This window comes from Eurypyga helias, unplaced genomic scaffold (assembly GCF_000690775.1).
Source record: "Eurypyga helias isolate BGI_N326 unplaced genomic scaffold, ASM69077v1 scaffold10902, whole genome shotgun sequence".
Lineage (NCBI taxonomy): Eukaryota > Metazoa > Chordata > Aves > Eurypygiformes > Eurypygidae > Eurypyga > Eurypyga helias.
The window spans coordinates 1-23584 of record NW_010237838.1 but is presented as its reverse complement, the minus strand read 5'-3'; the positions used below and the strand labels follow the sequence as shown (position 1 = coordinate 23584).

Genomic DNA, 23584 nt, shown 5'->3' with positions numbered 1-23584 from the left:
AAAAAAAAAAAAGAAGAAACTATGGATCAAAGATTTAAAAAATATTACCAGGTCACCTACCAGTGTATGGATTTGTACTGTTACATTCAATATCTGAAATACTTCCTGCAACAAACTGCTCTTGAGCAAAGAAATGAGAAGATCATTCAGCACTGGAGAAGAAAAATCCACACCAGGAGTAACTTCTGTGTAATATTTCACAAATATTTGGGCTGAAAAAAGCAATTAAATTGATTTCACTTCGGGGTAAGTGATGCTAACTCTTTAAACAAGTTATTTCCTTAAATTTTAAAATGCAGCATTACAACTATGCACAGTATTATGGGATAGGGATAAGGAGACAAATGGGTGAAAGAATACAGCTTGAATCTAGTGTTAACCTTACCAGACCCAGACTGACTAGTCTGAAATATCTCATGTCACTGAGCTGAACACCGTAAACCCTGTAGGTTTCACGAAAGCTTAGCTGATTTGGTGCAGCACAAGAAAAAAAAAGCACAAAACCAGGTTAGATTTGGTAAGTGCATCAAGCTAGTAAGGCGTTTCCAGGCATGAAGCTCTAGGAAGTGAAGGGCAGTGTTATCGTGGTGGATGTTCTTACAATGTGTTCCAGTTCTAGCCTTCATAATAGATACATCCTGTTGCCCGCTGGTACCCCACATTACCTGCATTACAGCGCTCAGAATTTCAGCATGGGAACATTACTACACAGCGTGCAACTGAATCCCACATTCACACTGTAATACACGCTAATAAGCTTTCAAAAACTTTTAGACTGCTCAGGACAGGTACAAAAGGAAAGACAGTCCAGAGTAAAATTTAGCCCTTTCTGACTAAACCCAAAATCTCAGATGGATCCGAGTCATCTAGAGTCGCTAAAATGTGTTAATCGTAATTGTCTGCATGTTTGATAACGTGAAAGGACTAAACTAAAGCTGTTTGGGTGCTGTAACAGCACTCCAAGAGGTAAGTCTGAAGTTTCTGTACTTGTGATGGCTGGCCAGGCTGTTCAAAAGTGCCTTAACAAAATTTTGGTTCTGTTAAACCTCCCCTCCCCTAGTTACTCATTTCTATTCTGAAGACTAGTTCCATTCAGGTTCATTTTCTGTGGAAGTAAGATCTGTAACAACCTCCTGAGATAACTGTGTATCTGAATACCTAGTCTCAATGGGAAACTGGAACATGAAGACACATGGATTGGATGTATTCCTTTGAAATCACAACTTCTTATTCACTGTTGAATTGGCACCCATTTCTTTCCTGACAGCCTATTTAATTTCCTTTAAATAAACACAGGTACACCAAAAGCTACTGCTATCTCATACCTGCACGTTTTAGAAGGCCTGATCCTTTGACATTAATGTATGTCCTAAGTACTGACATGCAAATCTAGAAAAAGAGGGAAAAAAAAAAATCCATAGTAAAATGTTACCTCAGTTTATGACAAACAAAAGAACTCCTGCAAACGCGAGTTCTGCAAGGAAACAAGCTTTACGTTGCTTCTGTTTAACTCATACATACTGACAAATGGTGTAAGAAGGTAATTGAGTCTGTAGGCAAAGGCACTATCAAAAGAACAGCAAAACAAATAGAAAAATAATGTAGATGGAATGTTTGGGAAAGGAGCTACGGGGACCACAACTGCGCACGTGTGCATATATACTCACAGCAAACAATAACAAGAATTTGAATATATGTTACTTTGGAATTAGTACAAATGTGGCAGACTGTAAATGGCGAAAGGGAAGCAAAAAGCTAAAAGTGAAAACATGATAAACAAAAATTACATAGACGTACCAACCAAGAAGCCAAAAAATCACCTAGAAATGAAGTTGGTAACACCGACTGTCACCAAAAGTCACTCATAAGGACACGAAAAAAAAATCAGAACGTCAATTTAACAAACCATTTCACGCCAGACCCGCTTGATTAAAATGAAATTCCACAGCTACGTTATTTTAGTGTGTTATTTGGTATTGGAACATTCTTGCCTTAAGATCTTAAACTGTCATCTTTCTGATACTTACACATCTTTTTTCATCTCTGCAGATAAAGAAATAAAGTGTACTAAGATTAAATCTTAGAATTCCAGGAAAAAACCCACCCACCCTTTCAGATACCCTTTGTTACTTCTAGCACATTTACAGTCTTTCTGCACAACAATGTAAATGGGTCGTATTTAATACTGTTTTGTGAAATAACTAAAAATCAAGAGATACACACCCCCCCACCGCCCCCGTATTAGTAGTCAGGTTATTACAGAATTGAATCGGGTCTGGTTTTACATGCAACTTCAAAATTAGGCAGGACCCACTCACGGAGTTTGTTACACACCAAATGAATTCTCATCAAAGCAGAAAATACTGACTTGTGGCCAAGACGTATTTCTTGTCTTAAATTCCGATCATCAAGTCAAACAACACAAAAATTGCATGCTTAAGTGTACTGAATATAAATAAAGCTTATTGTTCTTATTTTGACACCGTGAACAATGTCATAATGTTGTTGAACTATAGTCTAAGATACACCTTTCGGAAAATCATGTGGAACCTTTGATCATTAATATACATGCAGTGTCACCTGGCAATGGGTTAACTCATTTAATCCAAATCTACAATCCCAGGTGGCACGAGGGCATTTCCAAAACAAACTTGAGCACATGCTTACAGTATGTAAATTAGTTTGCTTTCTTTTGGAAACTGTTTCCTCCTTCTTTGGACTGACTCCAGAAAATAAAAGCCAAGACTGCATCTGGAGCTCTAACTCTTCCAAGTATTAGTGAAATTGCTTGGAAAATCCAGTTGTAGTAGTATTTAATCATGGGACATGTTACACTACATTCGTAAAAGAAACTGTGTTCTTCATTTACAGCTTCTAGGAGGCTGCAGTTAATTCAACTGTTTCAGTTTTTAGTCTGTACCTACAGACTGTGTGAAAACGTGAGAATCTCTAAATTTTTAGTTAATCATAGCAGATTTAGAATGAAGGTACATGAAAGAGACAATTCCCAGTTTCAAAAGGTAGCATAGACCACACTATTCTGTCACCTATCAGGTGATTCCACAACCCATTTAACATGACCATTTAACAAAAAACAGAACAAAAGGGCTGTGTTTTTTATACAAGCAACCGACTGCCCAGTAAAACACAGTTCCACTACAGTAACACAGAGGTACTTGAATCAGAAGAACAAACACCGGAATTTATTACATCCTTCTGCACCTCTCAGGCAGTGTGCACTCTTAAGCGGAAAAACCCCAAGCTGCAGCCCTTCGGTCAGAGGATCAAAACCAGGATCCTTTTTTACAAGAGATTCTGCTTATGAACCCTCTGGTATCTTTTGAGACACACTCTCCTCACTAAATCTGGCTGAAACTGACCAACAAGTTAAATTATTTCAAGGCTGTTACAGACAGTAAGAAAAGGACAGTACAACTTTTAAGCCTCATTTCTGTAGGAAGTCAGATTAAACCCAATCCCAAAAATCCAACACAACAGAAGTATACATCCAAGGCCTTGAAGCTGCAAGATGACATTAATGGGGAAAAAAAAAAATCTCCCTATTTTATATCCTGTTTGTTTCCAGTTAGTAGTTCACAGGATCACGGTAAAAGAGAGTAAGAAGTCACAAAAAGTAAAAATTTCTTTAGTGGATACAGCATGAGTCCAAAAAAAAAAAAAAATCTAATAAGGTGCACAAAACTAAGATAAGAGCAGACAAAGAAATACAGTTTGCATAAAGACATGTTTTCACACCAATTATTTGTTATAACTGTGCAATTATCATCTATCCTACAGTCTGAAGTATCATTCAGTCCAGTACTACCTATTGTTAAGTATTTTGGTAAAAGCCATAAGCAGATCACAGACTAGCTGAGGTTGGAAGGCATCTCTGTAAATCACCTAGTCCAACCCTTCTGCTAAAAGAAGGGTCAAGTAACCCAGGTTGCACAGGACTGCGCCCAGTCAGGTTCTGAGTATCTTCCAAGGATGGAAGTTCCACCACCTCTCTGGCCAACCTGCTGTAGTGTTTGACCACCCTCACAGTAAAAAAAGTTTCTTCTTACAGATAAATTACACTTAAGTGTAATTTCAATTTATGCCTACTGTCTCTTGTCCTTTCACTAGGCAACACTGAGAAGATCCATCTTCTTTAACCCCTCATCAAATGCTTATACACGTTAAGACACGACCTTGAACTACTTTGAGGAGTATTTAAAACAGTCTTAGTAGTTTTGTTCACTTGGCCTAATACAAAAGAAATTCCACTGTGTAAAATTAAAGGCAGCTTTTATTTAAGAATAAACCAACCCGATAATTTGTAGAACTTGGTGAGGTCAAGAGTATGCTGACTTTCAGAACATATGATGTCTTCATGAATTAAATCGCTGCTGTGTTGTGTGACTAACCACACCTGTGAAGAGTCCTAAATCTAGTGGGTTAAGCCATAATGCCTCCAACAGCCTCTTAATACAAAGGATGGAATTTCCATCGTGGGGAAAGGTACTTCCCTTACAAAATTCTCCTAGCAATCATCCCTGCAAACATAATACTAAGCCAATGGACTATCAGTCTGCATAAGGGCTCCTAAAGATGTTTATTTCCCCTGTATTTGTCCAGATGACTTTGTTAATGATTTACCTGTCTTCCATTTATGTACTTTGGTGCCACCATGAGGTCCTTGGCCTATTATCATTTCTAAATGGACAGTTCTTTTTAAGAAATTAAATACACAAACAAAACCCAAAGTATATTTCCAGACTACCAAGAAAGTTAGGCTGGGTTTAGTGGGCCAAACAGTAAGTATGCTGGAGGGCTGCGCCGCAAGGAAATCAAATGGAATGCATTTTTAGTAGCTTTAGGCAAATAATTTAACTCTTTATCGTGTCTGTATATAATAAAGTGCTGCAAACCATTCATCCTAATAATTCAAACTAGCTGAAAATTATTGATATTCATACAGCCTGCCAAAAGTTATTTCACAATTGAGTAAAAAGGAAAACGTCCCATACAAAGTTACTCTCAAATGATCTTTGTATTTTTTAGACGTCATATACGTTTTCAAAGGAGATACAAAGCATTAGTAAAAAAACCCACCAGGTCTTTTTTGAAACATAAAAAGGAAAAGAGAAAATATTGAGAAAAATAAAACCAAATTACACTGATGTATTTTAAAAAGTGACACAGTATGCTTAAGATATCAAGGAGATGGATAAGCTCCTTTAGATCCTACTTCTTTTTTAGTATTTATGTCTAACAGGGTCACCACAAGTGATTTACATTTTGATTCCCTAATTTATTTCTCACCAACACCAATGATAAAAATCTTGGCATCTAGGCATTTGTCTTTGTTCAGTTGCTGTAATGTTTTTGTTCGCTTCACAGTGACTTACAGAACCACCTAAGTCTCAGTTTCATACAGCCGACTCCAAAATCTTTATGACATGACAGCACAATTAGCTTGCCTTGCACAGTTCTTGGAAGTATCACAGACACATAATTTCTTTGTTAAATGGTTTGAAAACACATCTACTTTGCCCACCAAAGTATTTTGCTTACAAGTATTACAGGAATTGTTGCTCCATTTAAGGAGACTACAGCATCTTTAAACAGACATGCCCCTGTTGCATACAACTTGCAGAAAGTGATACCTGAGAGATGGCTTTTGACTTGGGAATACATACAAAGTCTGGGTTTGCTTACAGGTGTCCAATGCTTCGGACAGAAATGGCTCAGAATCTCCCCATTCTACTACTCTGCACTCATACAGCCTAATTCTCGCTCTTTTGCTGATGTCTGTTTTCTTAAGAAGTCTACTAGTTAAAAATTCCACCATTATTTTTTAAAAAGAACTTTAAAAAACCTTGTTCAGAAATTCTTCCTCACATTTTTTTGATCCATCAATCTCAGAAACTTACTCCCTTTCCACATATAAATGAACACAGAAGATGTGAATGCTTTTTAAATGCGAAACGACACTCAGAGTACATTCCTCTCTTCAATAAATCTCTTTACCTTTTCATCCCCTTGTTCAGGAACATGCGCAAACCAGCACTTTGCTCTTTCACACCCGCGCAGAGTCAGGAAATAAAATCTGCAGTATTTACGGGGCAATTCAATCATCTCAAGCATCAGCTCGACTGAATAAGGAGCCTAAAATGAAATAAAATTAAAACAAGCAGAAAAAAACCCCACAGATAATATTTTTTGAAAGCAAACATGCTCATTTTTGGGGAGAATTTCAACATACCTATGAATTCTAAACAAAAGTAAAAAACATGCGACCTACAATGAAACCTCTGAAACAACCCTCATCTCCCTACCGTATCTGCAGCATTTCAACGCAGACCGAAATCAATCCCTTGTCACGTGCCTAGTTAGTGTCTGACATAACAAAAATCTGTTGTGAAGACCACAAACGGACAGAACAACACCAGAACTGCTAAATGAGATGGACAAATAATAGAGAGGAGGCAGAAAGGTGCCAAACTCCTGCAGTGGCTCTGAGCAACAGTCTGAGAATTCTGTGGCATTGATTTCCTTTACCCTTTTTCAGTGCCCAGCAGAGTGGATAATGCAGACTGTCTTAAACATGTGAAACCTTGTCTGCTCTTCACTTCTATGAAAACAATAAACCAAACAGCATTATTTGATTTTGCTTACGCTGGAAACAGAAATCAACCAAGCTAGACTGTGAATAGCTGTCCCCTCATAACTCATTTTGTTCTCAGAAATTGTATTTACTCAGCAATAACATCTTTAAAGGAGCAGAAACATAAACATACATAGATTCATATTTTCTGACTAGATACACAGAGAATTGTCAGAATATCCATAACAAAATTAGTGCCAAAGGATCAGAAATCATTCAGGATTTGACAACTCACAATTGCGTTTTTTTCTATCTTCCATGGCTTGGGATCTCCGTAATTTTGCAATGGCAGCAAAGGATTTTTTCTTGAAAATCTGTAGTCTAAAAATCAGGATGAGGGCAATAAATGCATCACGTAATAAAACAAGTCATATTGAAACTGCTCTCATTTATCTTATTTTCCTTTGTATTTATAGTTCCTTCAATTCACAGCAATGATTAATGAAAAATTGATTAACACAATCTAAAGCCAGTAATTTTATTTTCTTAATGATCCTGAAACTGAGACTTTATGCAAACTTCACGAGTAAGCACATTTAAATTAAAAACTTCATTACTTTATTCAAGGTTTCTAATATAACTTACAGAGACAAGAAAAGAAATGGATCAAAAATATCCCGAAGTTTTAATTTCAAAAGGAGAAAAACACCCCACTTTATCAGTAATTTTGCGTTCCAACATCACTAGTCATAAATTTAAACTGTTTTTCCAGAACTGAAATAAAACCTTTCATACCCTCTATTTTAAGCAGTGCAGTATCAAGCTTAAGGCCAATGTTAGCTACTGGCTTCTTAACCATAAAACTTGGGTTTAGGACTTTAATTATTATTGGTAACAGATTTACTTCTCTGAAAAAATGAATAATGTTAACGAAAGATAGAAGTTCAACTCCATATCTAAAGAGAAATAAGAGTTTTTGAATGCTTTGTTTTCCAAGGCTCCCATCTGGCCCGTTAAAGGAACTGGGTATTCAAAAGGCAGGGTGCTTAGCCCTTTCTGACAAACTACAGCTACTAAGGAGCATCCAGTAATGCTGCACGTTCTGCTTCAGTCTTGCACCAGGGATATGGTCCTTAATCTGCATGTCTGTCTAAAGTGACAGGACTATCACAGGATGGGAATGAGAAATAGAATGTAGAACAGTTAAATACCTAACTGTTACATACTGTCACAGCTGCGTAGTTTTGCGCAGCGATGGTTTGCAGTTTGGTAAATTCAGGACTGATAATCTTAGTGACAGAAAAAAAACCCAACCCACCCCCGAGAAAACTGCCAACCACTAGCTGCAGAAAAATGCCACTGGGAACTTGAGTTCTTTCCTCCAGATTCTTGCCATGCCCACAGCGTAGTTTCTGACCAGGTCCTTTCAACAGTTTCTACTCTCCCTGCTGACTGTATATTGTATAGGGGAGCAAGCACTACAGTGAAATAGACAGTCCTGCCTGCACAGTCCCGGGGAAAAAAAGGCTGGTTTGCCCTCTCCCAGCATGGAAACTCTTACTTTGGCAACCGTTTCAAATGATTTTAAGTATGAAGATTCAGAAGAACTCTTCAGAAGATATATACACTTTTGAGGCAGAAGACATGAGCAGTTTCAAACTACTGTAGTCTGGAGACACACTTCACAGTTGCTTTTTACATCATCTGTGTTTCTTGCACTTCCAGATATTATTGTTAAATGACATGATGATTAAATTGTTCTACGAGCTCAGTCCATCAGTGTAATTTGAAACTAAGCAAGAACCTCTGCCACTGATTGCGATTCAGGAAAGCTGTGTTTATAAACATCTATTTTAACCACTACTTCTCAAAACACTGATTTCCCAAACAGATGTTGCAAAGAAACAATGCAGGATCTATCGACTAGTAATCAATTCCTGGTTTTCTCTTCTCTTGTACGCCAAATAAAACTATGCGTTAATGTAAGGCTAAATGTCAGCGTTGTTATCTGCAGGGAAAAAGAGAAGGAACCTTTGACTACAGTTCCATTACACTATGATTTCTGTGGTGGCAGAGACACTTCAGAGGTTCCTGTCCCAGGTGTGAAATACACCAGGTCAAAATGAAGAGCTGCTGTTTAAAATCCAGACCACTTCCTTGATGCAGTCTGGTGACTGCCTCAGAAACGTTTGAATGGGCACCAACAAGAAAGTTCTGACCTTTGGCGAGGTGGGCAATTCCCTTGGCCAAATTTTGACAAAAGAGACAACCAACCAAGACAACATGCAGGCAGGTTCTCTGACCACAAAGAAAACCAAGTTACTTGCCAGTAACACGGCTCAAACACAATATGCCAAAATACTAAGAATGCAGGCACTGCTGTACCATTAAAGTATCTGAGAACCATAAATACCAGAATAGAATGATTGCTGTTTGACCCTGCCAAATGTGATTCTGCCCTACCCAACCCAAGAAACCCCACTAACGTATCCTATGAAAGGTGGAATTACTGCTTCTGTGTATGCCAACCAAACCAAATTCCAGCCAGTGCCTTCAAGACCTGGAGAAATTCCTTAAGATGCTATCAGTAAATAAAACACATGTAAAAATAAATGCTGGAGGGTTCCGCGATGCAGCATACGATACCATTCGTCTGGAGTTTCATCACTGTAGCTTCACCGAGGACATTTACTTTTGGGACATGCAATGGTAATCCTGAGAGCAATTCACAGTTTGCAAGATCTTTGTATGTCGAGTCACTGTTGAGTAGTAAAAAACAAAAATTTGTTCCAACAAATTAAACAGGTGTTTCTTCCAGATACTAACTGCCTAAAAAGGATGTTTAAACCTATAAAAGATGAGACTTTCTTCAACAACTTACACAGCACTTAAAAGCTTGCTGTAAATTCAAGTACTTTACTTTCATTACTTTCATTGCCTGGTCCAATCTGATTATGATTTTAGCTGAGATTATTCTGTCCTAAGGTGTAACTATAAGAAATTCAATAAATAAGTAGAAAAGGCACCCGTGAACCCTTTCTGGTTTTTTTTCCACTATGCTGGCAGGAATACTCAGACGATTTCTGTCACCTCTGAAGAAGCATTTACTTTTCAGTAGTCTGTTATGTAATATCTGCCAAAGAAGTAATCCACAAAGCTTTTGAAATTACATTTGAAGAGCCAACTGTTTTCCTTCCGACTAACTGATTCTACTCAGCAGATTGAGGTGATTTCAAAAGGGAACTCCAATTAAAGACTGCTCTGCTTTTAACTATTCCCAAATATGTACACTCCAGATAATTAAACTAAAATGTGGTGTCTTCCAAAATCAGCTACAAATATTGCTAGCAAAATACTTAGTGATCTCTTTCTTATTTGTAAATAAAGCGACAGAAAAAAATAATCCCCCTCTTCAATTAAGAATCCAGGTTCAGTGCAAAGGACATTTCAGCCTGCTTGCTGTTTGGAGACAGCAACAGACTTGCTATCCCCTATGAGAGGAACATTCTAGGCATTTAATACTTCTCACAGCCAGGATAATTCAGATCTTTCCTGAAATGGAGGCTGGTTTTAATACAGTTTGAAATGAAAATGCTACAGCAGAGAAGAATATATTCTATCTAATATACCCAAATTCTTTCGTATCAATCTTTATTGTTATTCTAGTCAGTGCATTGGTCTCCAGAGGAAAGAAAAATCTGCAGATCTAGTTACGCAGAATTTTCAAGTTACCATGTAAATTATTTTTTTATGCTTTCATGTGATACCAGCCTCAGGTATGACACAACAGGGTTTTCATAGCAGCTTACCTTCAGGATAACAATCTCGGCTCTCTTTTTAATCTGCATGAAACTACACACAATTTTGCCAGAAACTGTAAACTGTATAGCTCCACAATCTCTTTTTTTTAAGCAAAAGCATCACTAGATGTGGAGTTTGCTAAATGAGACCAGTAACTAGGTTTTCTTCTGGATGAAACTTTGCAATGGTAACATTTTTGAGCAAAACTGGAGAAAACAGTCTGACTCTAAAGGAAGGAATAAATGCCTCTTCTCTAAGCAGAGTGTGCTGCATTTCAACTAAGGAAGTGAAGTAACACAGGATCACTTGCACAAAATTATTTTCTCCAACATACTCTACATATTCTATAGCATAAAGAACTGTTTATGCTACTAAGGTAAATCTAAATGGGTCTTTTACCAGAAGGAGGAGCTTGGAGCTCTCTAGTGGATTAATAAAAAGATGCAATATTCTCCATTTAAAGGATTTCTGGTACGCTTTAAGTCTGTCACAGAAATGTGATGGGTACTGGAAAAAAGCAATACCCTCTTCTATGCCGGCTAAAGTTTCTTGATTATTGTCAAAATGAGTCTGAAATATATGTTATTTCTCTTCTAATTACTTAGGTACTCCATCAGTTCAGTATTTTTTTTTCCTACAAAGTTTTTATTTTACTTCATTCTTGGGATGACACTGAATGGAAGTTTCTTAGTCTGACACTTTAAGTCATATGAACAATAAATAAACACTGTCAGTACAGCCTGAAGCTAGTAGAACAGTAAAGCAAGTGCTTCACTCCACACACCATGTTTTTTGTTCAAGTATTTGTCAGCCTGAATTTGAACAAGATCTTTCAATTCTCTCATCAGTTTAGACAGTCCCAAAAGGCAGAAAAGCAAGCTAAAAAGTTTCACTGATTCCCCCCCGCCCCTCACCCCTTCAAATTCTGGTAAGTGCTACTGTGGCTGGGAATGTGTCTTATGCTATACCCACACTAAGATGCCAAGGTAAGACACTGACATAAAACTGACATATTTCATCCCCAGCCAGAGGACAAAATAACCTCTGTTGTCCTGTCAGGCCATGACTATACTTTGCACACTGAAACTGTATTATTTCGCCTATTTATTTTCTTCATCACATAGTCAGAATACCATAGAAGAATTGAATTTAAGTGCTGATGGTGTTTCATAAAACCATCACAATTCATTTGTACAGTAAGCAGGGAACACCACAGGTTACATGAAGGACACAGTATATATATGTACCTTTTTTCAGCTTTGCCCTTTTTTTCTTGTTCAACATCAGGCACTCCATCTGCAAACATGAACTGTGAAGACAGTTGAAATGTACTTGCAGACACAGCAAAGCACTACTAAGCCTGTTACGCTTTACACTATAGACTTAAAACATTAGTGATCATTGGAAGGTGTAATAATGTAGTCTTGACCATAAAAACTGCCATTGGGACTACGGACACCATCTTTTTAAATGTACACACTGTCATTATACCCAGTGATCTTTAAACCAGTGATTTTTTAATTGGAAAAAAGGTGATGTGATTATCTTTACTCCTCTTTCCTCCCACTGATAATCCCAGCAATTTTTAGGCCCACTGCCCTATTTTAACTGACAGGTGGGTAGAAAAACACAAAAGACATTCCATCAAAATCTGAAGCTATATTGAGCGGAATTCTAAGGCTTTTGCTCAGCTGTGGACCATGATGTAGAGGTAAAAATATTCCCAAAGATACAGAGGAAAAAGACAGCACCTAGCACATTTGGGGGTGAGAATCTGAAAAGACTGATACCAAACAAAGTCATGGAATCCTGACCTTAATTTGTCCATTATTCACCAAGTAACTTGAACTTCACATTATATCACAAATTTATGACAGAAAGAATTAGAGACGGGTATGTTCTCACTGGATCTCCAAACTTCATTTTACCATTCCTCAAATACTTTTAAGGTTTTCTCCATGTTTAGTTTTTGTCTTTCTCACAGCATTATTAGTTGGAAAAGTCATCAAAAAACCAAAACCCCCAGATCACCCCAAACAGTCGAATACTTGCAATAAGTGTTCTGTCTCCCCAGGTCTGCACAGCTAGTTTTCCATCCACATACGGGAAAAGGTTTGTTGATATAAATATATGTTTTATGTATTTACTGTTGTCCAACACAGCACAGAAAAGCAAACGTTAGGTCACTGATTTTATAAAGCCACACGTTATTTAGTAGCCCAACAGGGACTGACCTGGCAATACTACAACGAGTACCACACCTCCAGTAACCTATGGTATTCAACAGACCCTTTTACCCTCTGGAAGAGGTCAGGGAAGAAAACGGCACTGTTCACTTTGTGCATGAGACGTTTGCAGCCCCAATTCAGTCTCCTGAAGGAAGCATTTCTATCCTGCTTTTAAATAATGATTTTGCCAGGGAAACTGATTCCCTACTGTCTGATTACCTTATCAATTACTTACCAGTTTTAGCCATGTGAATTTTACAGTTAAAACCATTATTCACTCTTGAAGTAGTGGAACACAGTAAATGCTATCAGCAGCTATGCCTGAGCGGCAGCGAGTTGTAAATTCCAACCCATTATCAAAGAAGTAAATAGTATAAACCTTCAAGTCTTAAAAGACCTAGACTTATTATCTAGAGGAAGGAGGACAGAGAGAGAGTAGAAAGGTCAGATAAAGTCAGTGAGCATGAAAATGGCTTAATGTTCCCTCTGAACCGCCAGGATGTCAGTATGTTAATGTAATGGCCCTTCTGCCCAAGTAACGAGCCACAGAATGATCCTCCTCCGATGTGTGACGGCTGTGCAGCTCCTCAGCTTTCCAACACCACCCACCCTTCTGTGACTCTGGTGAGAAACACTTAACACCAACTTTTAAGAACAGCTATGTTATGTAAAAACGTCACATACGCACAGTAGTACTCTTAGGTGTTCACCCAAACAGTAATTTTCATACAACTGGTAATACAGAACTACTGTAACAACTGATAGAACAGTATCTTGTTTCCTTTCAAATCTGCAGATGAATTATTAGTGACAAGGTAAGAAAACAAGTTCTGTCAAGCAAAACATATTGTCAATAGCACAGTAATCTCTGAAACGCTGATATTCTTTTTATTACAGGAAATTAAATATTTTGTTGCTAAAACAGCATTGGTAATGAAAATTATCTGATTACACCGACTATCATTTCTTAAACTATTTAGTGACAGAAAGCATGATTTCCCAGTACCTTTTCATCCGTGTCAAAACTCTTTAAAAGATCATCTGGTTCTCTCAGTTGCCTATCTTCAAGAAAGTCCTCAGCAACACCTCCCAAAGGACTGCTTCCTCCGGGGAAGTTGTGGGTTCTAACACACTTATCTGGAAATGCAGAAACACATTACTTGGTGTTTCCCATGCTACAAGACAACAAAGCTTATCTTTCCTAAGTATTATAAAACCTTAATACTAATGATATTTAAGAACTCCTAGGACTTCCTAAATGTGAAATTTATATGTAAAATCATTTCACCTTTAAAGAACAAACTATTTCAAATAAATATTAAGCTGAATCTGCAATTAAAATTCTATCCAAGCTCTAAGTCCTGCAAAGGTCTCTGTAGAACAGTACAACAGGTTTATTTTTATCATACTGAATTCAATATTTTAGAAATAAATTCAGTTAAGCTTTGTTAGTAAAACACAGCCAAAGATATGTACGGTAATTTGCTAAGCAAATAAAGACTTAGTCTTTGCTGGAGAAGGGGATGAGTTAATTGTAATGACATGATGCAACCCTGAACTGAATGCAAACAGCTCTGAGAAACTCTAAATTCCTGTAACACAGTAAACTCAATGAGAACTCAGTGTTAGGAAATTTCAGTACCTTTTGCAGATGCTACAGGAAATGAAAAGAATACCTGACTGCAGCTTTCTGAAGCAGCTGTTTACACACAATAGAAGAGCTCCGCATAGAAAAGAAATTCACTATTTCACTGGATCACAAGAATGAATTTCAACTGTATTGAGTTGTCCAGATACAGGAAGAAAGAATCATATTATTACTGGAAAGGCTTTTATCTTAGAGTCGCTGGTCTCTGTGTGATCACCAGTACAAGACACATCTGTGTGAAATGTACACAAGATTTCCACTTGAAAGATGAAGAGGATTGATGTCATCCAGAACACCTTAACTGTAGTATTCGTTGCCCTCCTTAGACTGTAAAGTCACCGAGACAAGCAGCCACGACCTCATTACCAAAGCAAAAATACATATTTCTGAATAAATGAATAAATTGTCAGTAATTACCAAAACCAGGCACCTTTCTTTTGTCCCATACAGGTCTTTCTAAAAGCCATACATCAAACATAAGTTACCACATGCACATTAATCTGAGAGTGTGATGTGATCCTAAGTTTCTCAGATCAGGGAAGAAGCACTTACCCCAACCTTTTTCTTCATTTTAAGTACCACGAAAAGACCTGAAGACTTTTAGCATCAAACTTTGTTAGAACATGAAGTAAAACAACACACACTCTTAAGAAAATGCAGAAGTTACTGAACAGTACAGGACTTGCTCCCAGGTTTGGGTTCAATCACCTCAGTACTACTCTTTCCATCACCAGAGGCCAGACTGTGTACTTTCTCCCTACTCCTCCTCAGGGAACTTGTGTCTATTTCTTGGCATCTGAACCATTAAACACTCATTACCTTTTATTTTGCCTTCTGATCGCTGAAGTCTTGAACCTTTCTCTCCCCAAAACAGTCATTATTCACCCCTTTTCCTCCAGGAGGCTACATCTGCCCAAACCACTCACTCTTCCTACACGAACACATTAATATGAGAAAACTAGCACAAGAGGTACTGTCACACACACTTTTCAAGCCTGCAGCAAAATCAACACGTTGTCAGAGTACCAGATTAACAGCAAGTCGACAAACGGACACCAGAAAGGGAAACACCAAGAACCTTCAAAAACCAGTCATGGCACCATGCGCCTTCGCCAATATATCGGTAATGGGCTTCTGTTCAAAGTCAAAATCCTGTTCCTCCAACCTATCTAAGAGAAACTTCCACATCAGACATACTTTGCACAGTCGGTCTTTATGCAAGCTGTACAAAACAAGCCAAATCACATTCAGATGCTTCCTAGGTGGACAGTTCTGCTAAAAATAGGAAGAAAAAAACATTATGTCAGAAGTATCCATCTCTCAAAAAGTAAGAATCCTTCAGAAACTAAACAGTCTGTCAGAAGAATGGGCACAGTATCTGCAAAAAAACCAAAGGCACAACGGGGGAAAAAACCTGTTATAAAATTGTGCCTGCTGAGGAACACAAGAGAACCCCAAATGAGAGGATGAGTCAGACTCCAAAGCAGCATCACGGTACTCAGTGTCTTACCATCAGCTCATCAACTAACAGAATTCCTTGCCGAAATTGTCAGAGACATGTCAAAAAACCCACAACCAAAACCAAACAAAAAACCCCAGTACTATCAAAGGACAAGTACTACAGAGAGGCAGATGTTCCATGTAGGGCTCAGGTTTGTACCATTTCAAAAGACATCCATTATGTATACATTAGGAAGCAAATTGTTGCTACTATAAAAACATATTATCATAGAATCACAGAATGGTTTGGGTTGGAAGGGGCCATCCAGTTCCAACCCCCCTGCCATGGGCAGGGACACCTTCCACTAGACCAGGTTGCTCAAAGCCTCATCCAGCCTGGCCTTGAACACTTCCAGGGATGGGGCATCCACAGCTTCTCTGGGCAACCTGTTCCAGTGCCTCACCACCCTCTCTGGTAAGAACTTCTTCCTGATATCCAATCTAAACCTCCCCACTTTCAGTTTAAACCCATTACCCCTTGTCCTGTCACTACAGGCCCTTGTAAAAAGTCCCCCCCAGCTTCCTTGTAGCCCCTTCAGGTACTGGAAGGTGCTATAAGGTCTCCCCGGAGCCTTCTCTTCTCCAGGCTGAACAAGCCCAACTCTCTCAGCCTGTCCCCATAGCAGAGGGGCTCAGCCCTTTGAGCATCTTTGTGGCCTCCTCTGGACTCGCTCCAACCGAGTCATATCCTTCTCATGTTGGGGGCTCCACAGCTGGATGCAGCACTCCAGGTGGGGTCTCACCAGAGCAGAGTAGAAGGGGAGAATCCCCTCCCTCGACCTGCTGGCCACACTTCTGATACAGCCCAGGATACGGTTGGCTTTCTGGGCTGCCAGCGCACATGGACGGCTCATGTCCAGCTTTTCATCCCCCAGTCCCCCCAAGTCCTTCTCCTCAGGGCTGCTCTTGGTCCACTCTCCCCCCAGCCTGTACTTGTATTTGGAACAGCCCTGACCCAGGTGCAGGGTGCATTACCACACCGACAAGTTCTCATTTCATGTAGAAAGCAGAAATCCTAGCTTTTGCCACTGAACATCTTCATGATTACCTCCTTCTCCTGATTTTACAGTCATAAATCTCCAGAGACTCTTACCTTTTAGTACCCAATCACAGGAATTTTCAATATCATTTGACGTTCCAGATTCTTGTGTGGTAATGCGTCTGTTTTGAACAGAAAGTGTATTTAAGATTTTCATCTTGCACAAAAGCAGAATTAACCTAACCAGTCATGTAAAATCAAAGGTCTGGGTAATACTTTTAGCTATGAGCAGAACCCTTATGTACTGTTGTAAGACTGTTCTTAACTCTCTCTTTTGGCTTTCCTATGTCCCCCTGGAATCAACCAGGTACCTCCCTCGCAGAGCCTCAGTGCTTTGGTTTCAAAATGAAAGCACCTCAGAAAAGATTCCTTTCCTCTTTTGCACAAGGGTTTAACGAAGGGGAAAGGATAAGAAGAGCAAAGAGTAAAAAAAAATGAATGCAGTTATTAAGATAGTACAATGTTGAAAATAATTAATAAATTATTTAAAATAAGGAGAAGGTAAAGCCCCTCTCCCCACCCCAAAAGAGCAGAGGAAGAAAATTAAAACATCCTTCCCAATAAAAGAACTAATCTTCAGAGGAAAATCTTGTATCTATGTTTTATGCTATTCTTCGTAAGATGAAAAATTTAATCTTAAAGCTCATTTATCAAACACAAGCGCCAAAGCTGAGAGAGAAAATAGCTAAACAGTTGATGAGTCCACCTATCCCACGAAGGACTACCTCTTTTACCAAAGTTTGCTTCTACTTTAAACTTCTCTTCCCTCTTCAGTGACTTTCATTATCATCTCAAAACCCAGAAAAACATTAATGCCTAATAACTGACACCAGGAACCTGCTGAATGAATATGCAGGATCATAAACATCTGGAACGTGTTAGCCGAATCACAGATTTGAAAATTATTTATGTCTGGGGATAGGAGAAAAGCAGGCAAGGAGAACGGCAGAATGGAATACTACTGTAGAGTCAAACATTTACACATACAGACCCAGCAAAAAAATAAGCTACACCTAGAAAGTAAAACTAAATAAATTTCTAAGTATTATGCCACTTTACAACTAAAAAAACCTACCCTCCAAAGCATATGTGCTACTGCGGATCAAGTCAGATATTTTAATATTTTAAAGTTACTTATTACGAATATTACTCTTAATTAGCTTTGTTTATACTTCCATATTTCATTTCACTTGGCCTAAATCAACTCTTCAGCACTACATTTTCCTTCAATTCAAGGTTTACCCTAGTTCTTATGAAGTACATATTAATTTATCTGCATTCAGAATACTGTCATACCTCAAACAAATTTTAACACTTAAAACCAACCCAGAAATTAGTGAAATTCTGTCAGGAAGCCTGAACACTACAACCAAAGTATACTGATAAGAGAACAAAGTACTTAGGATTACTGTAATAGAAGGAATGACATGCATACCTAAAATTATCATCTAGTGAATGTGTGTCTTCGGAGATAACAGGATATTCAGGCTTATGATCTTGCTTTGTGTCTTTAATGCAGATGCTAGTATAGGATGTCTTCACAGGAAAATTTTCACAGCCTTCAAGAGCAAGATCCTCTTTATTACTGGTTCCAAAAAGTTCAGGGTCATCCTGAATCACATCAATGACAAGAACATCTTCTTTGTAAGCTTCAAGGATATCTGGAAAATGTTGACTTCTGTGCTGTGGAAGATTCCCTCTTGATCTGCTGTCATTATTTATTTCTAATGCAACAGGGTGTTCAACTGAATTCCAAGAATAATCAGGAAAATTAGATTTTAGTACACATTCAGTACCATGTAAATTGGGCACAGATGACTCTAGCTGTCTGTCAAGAAAAGGTTGTGGATAGGAACTAAAACATTCAGGGACTGCAAACATCTCATTTGAAAGGTTTCCAGAACCAATGTGCTGAAATCCCGTACTATGGATCTCATCCACTTTTTTCTTCATGGAAGCTGTAGACGTAGCATCACTCGCAACAGGAAAACGCTGCTGCTTGGAATTTACCAAAGAAGTCTTTTCAGCCATTTTCTGCTTTCTTGAAACACTAGTGCTCTCAAGAAGCTCTAGTGGACTACAGGTTTTTCTTTCCAATGAATAGAGAGATTCCAATTTCCTGGGTTCAGGTTTGTTTCTGCATAAAGGAATTTTGAATTTTGTCATGTTTCCAGTGTTTAACACTTTCATTTGATTTAAATCAGAAAATGTCTGGTTCACTACTGATACTTTACGGCTCAAGTTTACTCCGGGCTTTTTTCCTGAACATGTACCATTCTGGACTGTCACAGACAAGTTTCTTTTCCTTACAGCTTCTTTGCTTTTATGTTTTTGTTTTGTTGTAAAATTCAAGGTTGCTTTAACTCCTTGCACATCATCATGGTCTAAAGTCTCAGCACTTCTATCCGTATTAACTGGAGATTCCAAATTTTTATTGCTCGTTCTCAAAGATTCATAAATATCCACAGAAGAGGATTCTGGTGCTTCAAGTGCAGTCAGACACTGAATATTTGGATCCATTATTTTATGTGTAGATTCTTTGTCAATTTCTGCCGATGACATACACAAATCCAACCCTTCCAAATTCCCAGTCACAGCACTGTTTCCTACAGCTTTAGCACTGCTTTTATCAGAGGATTTCTCGAAGACAGCCCCTAAAAGTCTTTTTCTTTCTGAGATGGATTCATGATTTTTACGAACCCATACAGAAATCCTGGCACAAGATTCAACAGGCCAAACACGTTTACTGGTCATAGGTACTGTTCTTTGACAGGAAAACTGCTGCGATTTCTTATTAACTTTGTTCCGTTTCCCATCTGTCTTGCTTTTGTGACAATTAGAACCATCACGGACCCGAGCTACCCCTCTCAGGCTACCTGAGGCAGCAGAATGATGCGCCACACTCTCTGAATTTTCTTCTTTCGCTATTACAGACAGCTCAGGTGTCTTCTTAAAGCCCTCTTCAAATGCAAGTAGTTCGGTATTAGTTTTTCTCCAGACTGATGTATTTTGTGCTTCATGAGTATTTCTTCCTGTATGAAGATTTGATGTATGATCATATGAAGCTGACAGACTAATTTCTTTGGGATTCAGCCCCAAGACTGTGAAGGAGCTTGACGTGGCAACTGCCGCTTCTGTTTTTAACTCACACTTGCTGCATTCATTAGCCGTATCTGTGAAAATATTCTGCACTGCTGGTTTCTCAGTGATTTTCATCTTTCTTCTATGCTTTCTACCAATCTTCCCCTTTTCCCCCCTTAAAGGCTTACTGTTTTCACCCTGGCAGCTTGAAAAACACCCTCCTCTGGTTTGAGTTTTTTCTTCTTCATTAAACAACAAACCACCTTTTATGGGTGATCTCTCCTCTTCTGTTCTACTAGTGCTGCAATTCATATCACTCTGTTCCACAGCATCATCAGCAAGAACATCCTTTCTCTTATCCTGGGCTGCATGTAAGAATCCACTTATTTTACAACTGCTGGTAGTTCCACTAGCTGAAGAGTTTACAAACGTATTGATACAGTCCTCTAAACTCACAAACGGATTCTTTACTGTTGCACAGAGCAAGCCGTCACAATGGTTTAGGGCATTTCTGCCATGTTCAGCATCACATTTTGCAGATCCATTTGTCACTTTTTCAGCTGTAGTTACGCTAGAACTGCGCAAGCCCTTGAGTTGATTAGTTCTGGGTTTCCTTTTTTTATACTGCACACCAGACTTTTTTGTTACAGGATGGCACGGAAAGCTCTTGGTTTGAGGCTCACCTAAAGTAGCCACCGTAGGAGACCCAGAGTAGTGAGGTTCCTTTTCCTGGGAATCTTCTGATCTGTTTTGATTTGCCTTAAGCTTCTTCACAGCCTGCGTACCAGAGTCTTGCTCAATCACTTTCCATCTTCCCTTTGCTGATTAAAAAACAAAGTAGTGTCATTAAAGAACATGCTAAGGGAAAAAGATTACCCTACTACAATATTTTATAAGAACAAAAAAACATTCCAGGCTGCTAAAGAACATGTCACTGTATATAGCGAAAACATCGCTGTAAAGTTTTACCACTGTTTTTTTTAGATGAGCATTATCAGCAGACTTACAGCAACAAATAATGTTTTGTCTTCAGAAACAAATGCAAAGATGGACAGAACCTTAAGATGTCCTAAGGACACCGGAGGTTGTATATTTAAAACATAGGTGGAAACCAAATTAGAGCAAGTCTGGCAAGAAAATGCAGATGCTGTTTACACACTTGGCCTTAAAATCTGTTGTTTACACAGTAGATTCTCCATAATAGGAAAGCTCGTTCATAAGAGCATAAGTGATTTATTTCAGATATACAGTCCAACCAAATGCATCAAGACTGTTGAAGAAGATCCAGGGAAATTGCAGGACTTGCATTTTTATAAAGTACTACTTTTTATTTAAGAGCAAATACAGATAATGTAGAAAACTGCACATCTGAAAATTTTGTCTGGTGGACGGACTGAAGAATCTACTAGTCAAATGTTGGGGTTTTTTTTTTAGATCTTAGTTTTTAATGTAAGCGATACATTTTAATACTGCAGTCTTGGAATATGGCTTCTAGCTAAAATATTTATTAATAATAACTCACAGCAAATATTAGTCGTTTGAATGTAACCACTTTCAAAGTAAAATGAAAGTCTTTTATACAATTGTCCTGAAAAAAAAAAACCTTTTAAAAATCCTTTCAAAATCCTTTCAGTTTGATACAACGCTCTCTTAAAACACCAAAATACAATCTCTTTTTTAACATCTTTTAGATTTTGCAGAGGATAGTAACTAAAAAGCAAAAAATTCTGTAAACAAAACCCAGCATCCCATAAAGGCAAGCACTAAAACAAGACAGCATGATAAGTATTCAATAATAATCAAATAATATACAGATGAATGAAGAATTGACTCTTTCTTATTCTGGCTTTGCTGAAACTACTGCCTCCTTTCCTGTTTGACCCTCACCTTTTACACATAAATGAACAGGCTGTTTTTCAGGGGGAAAAAAAAAAAAAAAAAAATTTACTCAGGGCCTGTTGCTGCCAATACCCTTTCCTCCCCCCACCCCTCAAAAGGATATCTGGCCTCCTCTCCTTTGTGCTAAACAACTGCTCTTCTAAACAATTAAAAAAAAAAAAAAGGAAAAAAAAAAAGCCATTCCTCCTCCTAAAAATCTGTTTTCTTCCCAGACTGGAATTCACGGTCCTGTAGAGTAGACCCAAGCTCTTATCTTGACACTTCCTGAGCTAAGTTAGCATCCACACACTAAGAGTCTCTTGGAGATAGGGTACAGAAAACTCTTTCCTGTCCCCATGATCCCATCCCACAGAGACAGATCTGCAAAAGAAAAACTACCTCCTGTTTTTTCACCTTCTAATGGGATCTAACTGCAGCACCAGTCCCTTGTCCTAGGAGTCCAAATTCTGCACCTCTACTTCTACAATGGGGCAAAAGTGCATACACCTTCTCCCAGGCTGTTTGCTCCTTTCTGAGGGTTTGAGCTCTGCTGTTGTTTCATCTAATACTTGTGCATCTTTCCTCTGCTTGGTTTAGGCCACTTAGATCCTACAGCTGCCCTGCCACCAGTGCATTTCTGTCCCTCTTCCTCAGCCTCACAGGCTCTTTCTCGGCCTCGGGACACTCTGTATGCAGTTCTAGCAAGGAACTTCTACCTTGTTCTCTGGGACCTTGTAGTTCTGGTTTTATCAAAGACGTTCCACCTTTCTTCCTCAAGTACCTCTTTCCTTTCTCCTGTGCCCCTGGCTTTCCTGATCCAATTAAAGAACACCCATCTAAGTTCTCTGGCATATCTATCTCTTCCTCAGGCTTTGGCTCAGACATGGACTCCTGAGTCCCCAAATTCTTCTTAAGATCTGGGGTTTGCATCTTTACTACGATTATGGAGTCAGCGCTTTTTATTTCAGTACTACGTGTGCCCTTTCTGGGTTGCAGCACCTCTGGTTCTGGCAACCCCGTAATGCAATGTCTGTCTGACCTCTCAATTTCCTCCCCTAAGGATGGGATTTGTGATTTTATTTCCATGAAAGAATATTTGCCTTTTTTTTCCCTGAAGTCTCCCAGAAACCTGACAGGTTCAGTCCTTCTGAGCTATGTTCTTTCCTTTCAATCCCAGCTGAGAATTTATTTTGTGAAGTAGTTCCTGAGAATAATAGCTATTGACCTTGTCCTGTCCCTCTCCTGACAGTCTCTTCCCAGCACACTGCTGCAGCCATGGTCGATGCCTGCCAATCTTCACACACAGCAGTGTATGAAATTGGCAGAGCTACACCATTCTTGCTTCTGGCAGCCCTCCAACACCGTATCCCCTTGGTTTTTTTACCTGGGCGTCTCTGGCTACTCTCACCTTGCTCCTCCTGCACAGGCACAGGAGGAGCATGTTGCTCACAGGGAACACTGGAGAGCACGTCGGGTTGCAGACAGGAAGACAAGGGCTGATCCAGTTTTCTCTTTGGTGCCTTGCGAGGACTCTGCTTGACCACCAACTTCTTCTTTGGCTCACGTCTTACCCCCGCACCCGGATGACTTGGGCTGGTGACCATCTCGTCAGCCGACTTCACCTCAGCGGCAGTTACCACTTTCCCCAACCTTAAGTGCGGCATCGCGGGAGTCTAGAACCATCAACAAAATAACCCACTCACCAGTGCCCCTCTGACAGCGCCCCTGCTAGCCCAGCACCCCAGGTGGGCACAGGGCCCACCAGGAGGGAGGCACAACTTTCCCCAGGCTAATGCCTCAGGGGTCACCCCGGGGGA

At 39.0% G+C, this 23584-nt stretch overlaps 1 protein-coding gene across 1 annotated transcript in view; it reads right to left on the bottom strand.

The window, feature by feature from the left end:
• Nucleotides 1-23431, bottom strand: part of TOPAZ1 (testis and ovary specific PAZ domain containing 1) — a 37535-nt gene extending 14104 nt beyond the window's left edge. Inside the window, exons 1-8 of the mRNA XM_010147612.1 lie at nucleotides 23176-23431; nucleotides 19419-20710; nucleotides 18244-18992; nucleotides 16863-16930; nucleotides 13628-13758; nucleotides 6016-6153; nucleotides 1326-1389; nucleotides 61-212 (exon numbers count right to left, since the gene is read on the bottom strand). Of these exons, the coding sequence (XP_010145914.1) occupies nucleotides 61-212; nucleotides 1326-1389; nucleotides 6016-6153; nucleotides 13628-13758; nucleotides 16863-16930; nucleotides 18244-18992; nucleotides 19419-20710; nucleotides 23176-23431 (2850 nt within the window). The remainder of the gene's footprint in view (nucleotides 1-60; nucleotides 213-1325; nucleotides 1390-6015; nucleotides 6154-13627; nucleotides 13759-16862; nucleotides 16931-18243; nucleotides 18993-19418; nucleotides 20711-23175) is intronic.
• Nucleotides 23432-23584: the final 153 nt, after the last annotated feature.